This window comes from Triticum aestivum, chromosome 5B (assembly GCF_018294505.1).
Source record: "Triticum aestivum cultivar Chinese Spring chromosome 5B, IWGSC CS RefSeq v2.1, whole genome shotgun sequence".
NCBI lineage: Eukaryota > Viridiplantae > Streptophyta > Magnoliopsida > Poales > Poaceae > Triticum > Triticum aestivum.
Window position 1 is genome coordinate 107,789,332 of NC_057807.1, and position 7,142 is coordinate 107,796,473.

The following is a 7,142-nucleotide window of genomic DNA, read 5'->3' on the forward strand; positions in this document are numbered from 1 at the left end:
CTATTTGGCGGCCATTCAGGAGTTGTGAGTGACATGCTTTTGCCATGCCCGCCAGTATTTGCTCAACAATTAAGCATGATGTAGCCATGATGCATGTACATTATGTAATATAATCCTCGTTGCAGTATGGTCATGCTATGCAGGACCAGAATCCACAACAAGAACAAAGCCCATGATTATATAATATCAAGAATCAACTATAATATTGTTGTTAACTGAATTTAGACTAGTCATAAATTCCTCCTAAAATAAAAGATTTTTACTTCTTGACTCATAAATTGCAAGTACTGTTTCTGCAAGTATGCATGCACAAGCCACTGACCACTCATACAGTTTCCATGTTGCATATTTCAAGTCACACACCACAGCTATTCCCAGAGAAGTAATTGATATTCTCTCTAGTTTCTTCAGATTACTATGGGCATCTGATATGACCAGGCCTGCCTAAAAAAGGGTCTATAATGCGGTGAGCTATCGATACCAAAGTCACAGTTTTTGGTGCAGTGATGAATGGAACAATAGAGAATTGCATTGACTGTTTAGTAAGGTTGCGTTATGCTGGTGAATGTGTTCAGCAACTGGCCAAACGAAATTATAATATGAGGCTAGTTGCAACTGGCCAAAAGAAATGATAATATGAGGCTAGTTGCATCCATTTAGTAGTGGTCAAAGCACTCTCTACAAATATATAGCATTGTTTTCACCTCCCTTTAACTCCATGCATGTGATGTAGCCATACAAAAAAAATGTTTTTTTAAACAACAGGCCTCCCCCGTCCATTTCCATTAAATAATCCGCCACAAAGTTGGTACAAGCCAAAGTATCAAAGCAACAAAAAAAAAAAACAATGCAAAAACTATGTAATGGACACCAGTAGCATTGTATTGCCATGGGCTGCACTCGTTTAATTCTTACTGCTTCCCTAGTTTGAGCAGTGCCACCAGCCATAATGTTCACACGAGTCTCCTAGGCAATACGTTCTGAGAGGCTCAAAGAAGAATGCCGACAATCTGAGAGGCTCTTCTGAACCAAATTCAAACCATATTGCTGCAGCATCAATTCTTTGCTAATAATCATTTTCATTTACCATCCACAGGAGCACTTTTCATCTTGACAGGGTCAGATGCTATTCTCCACCAAACTAATTAACAGCATATCATTGTGGATAACTGCAATCCCCAGCAGTAAATAGAAAATACATTCAGGGAGACCAAGAGGAGACAAGAAACTGGCCAAGCAGATTAGTCACCTGAAAGGCAAACAAAATGCAGTGTTGTTGCATAGCTTCCCTCTGATAAGAAAACTTTGGATAAATGTAAATTGGAAATAGTGTTTTTTTTTCCATCTCATATTTTCAGTCAGAAAAGAAAAAACTGAGAGCAGCAAGTTTCAACGAGCAACACTATGTTCATCTCAAAAAGTTTAAAATATGGTCCAGCTCCTGTTTTGAATCATTTCAATTAGGAATTACATAGCATTTAGTAATTGACATAAAGCCATAAAAGTACTCCAGGACTCACTCTGATCAACCGAGCAAAAACAATAACCGCTAGTACCAACTACTCCCTCCGTCACAGTTTAGCACGCTTCAACAATCTCTCGGACCAAGGCGATTAGCGATTGGACCAAAAAATAGCATTGGTAATTATAGCACGGTGCCTATTAGTAGAGAAATTAATGTGTACACACATGCATGGAGTGCTTCCACCCCGCGTACACACCTACATGGAGAGAAAATTGTGGGCTTGCTTGTGGTTACCACATCCTAATTAATTGGGCATTAAACCAAACGAGCCTAAAATCCCTCCGGTCGTGGAAATGCATGAGGATTGAAGCGCGCCGTGTAAACTGTGATGGAGAGAGTACCAACTTTGCTCACGTAGTTAACTGCTTTAAGAATATGATTCTCATGAAAATTTTGTAATATTTAACATTAGGCATACCTTCCCTCTGGAATCAGGCAAAGACTGATCAGTCATGCTATCATCAACCATGACATCCTCATTGTTGTTTATAGCATCCCTTTGTGATACCCTCGCCGGATTTCTTTCATAAACAATAATCTCTTCATATGCCTTCTGTATGATATCTTTTGCTGCTTTGTACACTGTCTCTGATCCAGATCCTTTCTCAGCACATCCGATGGCATCAGCACATAGAACATCGTAACGGCTTGTGATGGACTGACAAGCATCATCTTGATGGTTATCACATTTGTATTCTAATAAACCACTGTCTCTGGCCTTCCTTGTCCAACGCTTCAAATAGTAATCAGGTGGAAGTAAATGTGGATCAACTATTCTGAATACTCCTAGAATATGACATACTTAAGAACTCAAAGTATTTGCAACTACATTTTGCCATCTTATTGGAAGCATTGTAGGCCACACGGAATGTATCGGATGAATTTTCATCTTTCATGATGTTGTATTCACTTATGCAGCCATCTTTAGTTTTCTGAATAACATATGCCAAAGACTCTGTAAATTCTTCCTGAAATCTACTAAAGACTGCTTTGGTGTAGGTACGTGCTGCCTGCTTTTCCATTGGTGATGCAGTCTTTGTCGTCACCAAATTTAAAGAAGTGTCCATATCTGCTTTTGCTTCTTCCTCATAATGGTTTTCGATGCTCAAATCAAATTGGGTTAGAAAAACTTCCAGTGTCACATTCGTACTGAAATACTTCTTGTAGAAATCATTCATGGTTTCTAACTTCTGCGCTTTAGATATTTCTGCACAGAATGTATCCATCAGGTACAAAGGAATGCATTTTTGGCAGATATTGTACATTGCTTGAAGCCATGTATTATTTCTTAAATCATAAGTATCAATGGTTGACATCCACGCTGTTTCAAATGTGTTGATTGTTTCAGACTCAACAACACAGCTTTCTGACTCATCTATTGAAGTAGGATGCTCAGAGTATGTATGAGCTAACTTGTGTTTGGTTCTACTCAAAATGTGCCACTTGCAGAAGCGGTGACAGGTATGCGGAAAAACCCTTCCAATTGCAACTTTCATGGCCCGATTTTGGTCGGTAATTAGTGAACATGGTGCCTTCCCGCTCATTGCTGCCAGCCATGTTTCAAATAGCCAAACAAATGAGCATTCAGTATCTTCCATAAGCAATGCACATCCAAATATAACACGCTGGAGATGATGATTGACTCCTGAAAAGGTAACAAAGGGCATCATACACTTGTTCTTCTTGTATGTTGTGTCAAATGTAACAGCGTCCCCAAGATGCTGATAAGCAAGTTTAGCTCTAGCATCGGCCCAAAAAACATTCATTAGACAGATATTCTTGTCGACCTGTATGGCATGGAAGAAAGCAGGGTCATTGGCTTGCATCTTCTTCAAATAATCAAGAAGACCTTGAGCGTCTCCGCCTTCCCCAAGAATATTCTGCCTCGGAAAGGGCACTCCGTCTGAGCCCATCATAGTGATCTTATTGGAGGCATCAAGCAAACCTCTGTCACGAAGATACCCAACTCTACTACAGGTGCCAAGTTTATGATTATGAGTTTTTTCAAGCTTGGAAACAACCCAATGGTTTGATTCTCTGACCACCTCCATCATAGCATTGCAAGCTTCCCGCATAGACATCCTCTCACGCTTCTCTGTAGCCTCATCTGATGATGGATTCTTCTTTCTGTACATGCCTTCCCTTGAGCAAACAAACCTCCTCATGATGACAACCTCCTCTGCACCTTTCGAACGGCGAGACCTACCAACGCGGAAGGGAAATCCAGGGTGCCTGGCATACTCATTGTAGAAAGTCTTTGCTGCTTCATCAGATTCAAATGTCATACCTAGCAATGGCTCTTTAGGATCCTCTGGAGGTACAAAATCTTTCATGGCATCCTTCTCCGTAATACCACCAACCGAAGCAGCTACTCCTGCTTCTATGACTGGACCTTCGAGAATCAGATTGTCGTTCTGGACAGACCGAGCATTGCTGTCCAAGGACATGAGGCAATCGACATAATCCGCAATCAGCTCATCCCCTTCGCTCCTTGCAGCTTCCATCAGTGTATATCAAGTTCTGCACACATCAATCACAGAATGATATGTATCATCACTTGCACATGGGGGCCGAGATAGGATTTTAAGCCAAGGTATGCTGATTAACAAAAATGATTCCACTGCAGTTTTAAATATAGTAGTTCAAAATAACAGCAACTGAAGTACAGATTGTTCTTTATAACGATAGTATCTTGAATAGTTTAGTTCAATTACAAAAATTAAGAACAAAATTACATTTAACTCTATGATAATGTCGGACATTTTCCACACCAAAAATTTGCACATTAGCCACAAATCAATTCATTACTAGACGGAACAGAGCGCTCTGCTGTGCCCAGCTATAGCCGCGTCCTCCACATGCGATTTTAGGGAGGCTGGCGTGTGCGTATTTCTGTATCCTATCTTTTTTTGTTGGGGGATGGTCAATGCGAGTCGCACACCGGTATGGAATGGAGGACTATTCATATATCTTTCTTTTTTTTTGCGGGGGAGGACTATTCATATATCAACAAACATCCTCCCACAAACCCACTGTTCAGCCCGAAGACCCACCCAGCAGCCACAGCGAGGCTCTAAGCTTACAAAATCTCAGTGGCATCGGCTCACTGTGAAGGGAAGAAAAGGCGTCTAAAAATTAACTCTCTTGCCCACATAATGTACCAACAGTAATGACATCAATGATAGTGGATTGCACAATTTGAGTGCAGTACCACCAACACAATGCTCTAACAAATATATTCAAGTACATTCACAATAGGGAGGCAAATGAAGTTGATCTTGTATGCACAAAATGGTGTCTGCTGGAGGAGGCAAACTTGCAATAACAAATCTGAAATTCAAACAGGCTATAACTGATTTGCTCAAATCTTACCATAACAAATCTGACCACCATACAGGTTATAACTGGTTTGCTCAAATCTGAACCTATTCAGACAACATGTTTTGCTCTGTGTAGCAGGCAGACTGCCAATCACATCCATGGTGGTCCTCAACACCCCCTTGTACCTATTGTCATGCCCATGGCCTGCAGTCAAGAAAGCTCTTAAATTCATAGTAGTTGCTCGAAGCAAAGTCGGCATCCTTATCTCTTAGGTAGTTCACTGCCAAAACAAAGTATATACAGGAAAGCAAAAGGCTAAGAGGGACATGCAAAAGCTTGTAACAGCAGAAGAAACCATACTGAAATATTGTAGTGCACAACCATTTTATAAGAAACAATCGAGCCTAGTAACCAAACCACCATTGTAATTGTTTACATGAATAAAAGGCATAAGTTTTGTGTGGATAAAGGCTAGCTCTTTTGTTGGAACAACCACCGGTCGAACGATTCATAGGGGAACCGAAAAACTAATAACAGAAGCTGGGAAACAAAATGTATACCTGAGCAGAACTGGATGTGTATCATTCTTCACTAATGCCCCATACCTCACTAAGCTTCTCACAATTACCAAGACTACCTGCACAGGTGGACAGAAACAAACAATAAAAGCTAGCACCACACTAAAAAACAGTCATAGCAAAGCATTCTGAAGCACAACAATTGCCAGCTCATATGCATCTGCTAAATAACTTACTAACATGAATTCTTCACTGTATACGCCACTTACATCTATACAACGTACTCCCTCTGTCCCAAAATAAGTGTCTTAACTTTATACTAACTTTAGTACAAAGTTGTGCTATAGTTAAGACACTTATTTTGGGATGGAGGGGGTATCATTCATTATCCAGTCTATGCATCACTTCACTGCATAGATGTAAAGGAATGCCCGTGCAGGTGATAATGTGTAAGGTAAAGCATGCCATAACTGAAAATGTGAGAGTAAGTGTATTATGGAAAAGCCTACACAAATTAACCAGGCGAACTCTAAAACTGGAAGCAAATTAAAATCGTGAAATTAGACATCAACTATTTATCAAATGCACATCACTGTAGGACATCAAGAAAGGAAAATGAGGAATTATTATCTCTATTGGCCATGGCAAGAAAAGAGTTGCAGAGGAATTACATCAGTCAAAGCGATGAACAAACCCAGGAAAAGAGGCCGTCAAGGTCACGGGGGCTGAGCCAGGGCAGCACGTCCGAGAAAGGGCTGTCGAGGTCGCGTTCGCGGCGCAGGCGGTGCGGGGGCGAGCACAGCGGGGACTACTGTGCTGGGGAGCAGGCGGAGGTCGAGAGCAAGCAGCAGCGGCGGGGAGTGGCGGAGCGGCGCATCAACATGAGACAGTTCACAGCGTCTCCGACAGGCAGCAGGCAAATTAACCGTTCTTTAGGGTTTTTAGACCAAAAGTCAGTGCTCCAATAACTGCGCTATATAAATTTTGCTAACCAAATTTGGGCAGCCCTAAATTACAACCACTTGGCTGCAAATATCCACATAAAACATTTTTCAGGCAGCATGTGATTGCCCAACCGCCATGCAAAACGTTCCCGCGCGGGACCGCAGCCAGCCACAGAACCGTCATGGACGACCCCTCCGACTCGAGTGTCGTTATCACCCTGCTACCGCCACACTGGAGCAACTCCTCTGGTGGTTCCCATTATCGTCATGGTCGCCTCCAAGCCATTTGTCCACCACGCCGTTTTTGCGCCCCCACGTGTCACCGCCGTAGTCGGAGGGGATGGGCCAAACCACATCATTGCTGAAAAGGCCTAGCCGGAGCTACCCGGCGGCGCCGACGTGAAGTGGACTCCGCGAGATCCATCGTTGGCTACCTCGCCGCAGTTGAAAAGACGAACGGTGCAGCCATGACTGCTCCAGCTGCTGCGGTGGTGCACTCTCCCTCCCCCGCCACTGACAGTGGAGGAGGAACCGGCGTCACACGCCATGGCCGCTGACGTCCACACGCGTTCAACAAAATGTCGCAAATGTAGAAAAAAATATCTTTGTTTTTCTAGCTTTGTCGCAAAATCATCTTCTTCAATCCAATTGTAGGTGATGTGTGCCTATGTTATTCAATTTTGAGGCATTTAGTGTCAACGATGAAACTTTTTTGCAAAACATGAATGTTGCATTTCAAGATTTTATTTCTCAAGGTACCTCCTCTCAATAATATGACACACAAATGGGAGGAGACAATCTTGACATCGATAAGGAGGGTTTTGTTGATGCAAC

General features: G+C 42.2%; 1 protein-coding gene across 1 annotated transcript; it reads right to left on the reverse strand.

The window, feature by feature from the left end:
- Nucleotides 1-773: 773 nt before the first annotated feature.
- On the reverse strand, nt 774-6,255 carry LOC123115788 (protein FAR1-RELATED SEQUENCE 5). The gene is made up of 5 exons (XM_044536877.1): nt 6,036-6,255; nt 5,407-5,483; nt 4,898-5,050; nt 1,944-4,045; nt 774-1,249 (listed from the first exon to the last, which is right to left on the reverse strand). The coding sequence occupies exon 4, from the start codon at nt 4,027-4,029 to the stop codon at nt 2,293-2,295; it is 1,737 nt and encodes a 578-aa protein (XP_044392812.1). The 5' UTR covers nt 4,030-4,045; nt 4,898-5,050; nt 5,407-5,483; nt 6,036-6,255; the 3' UTR covers nt 774-1,249; nt 1,944-2,292.
- Nucleotides 6,256-7,142: the final 887 nt, after the last annotated feature.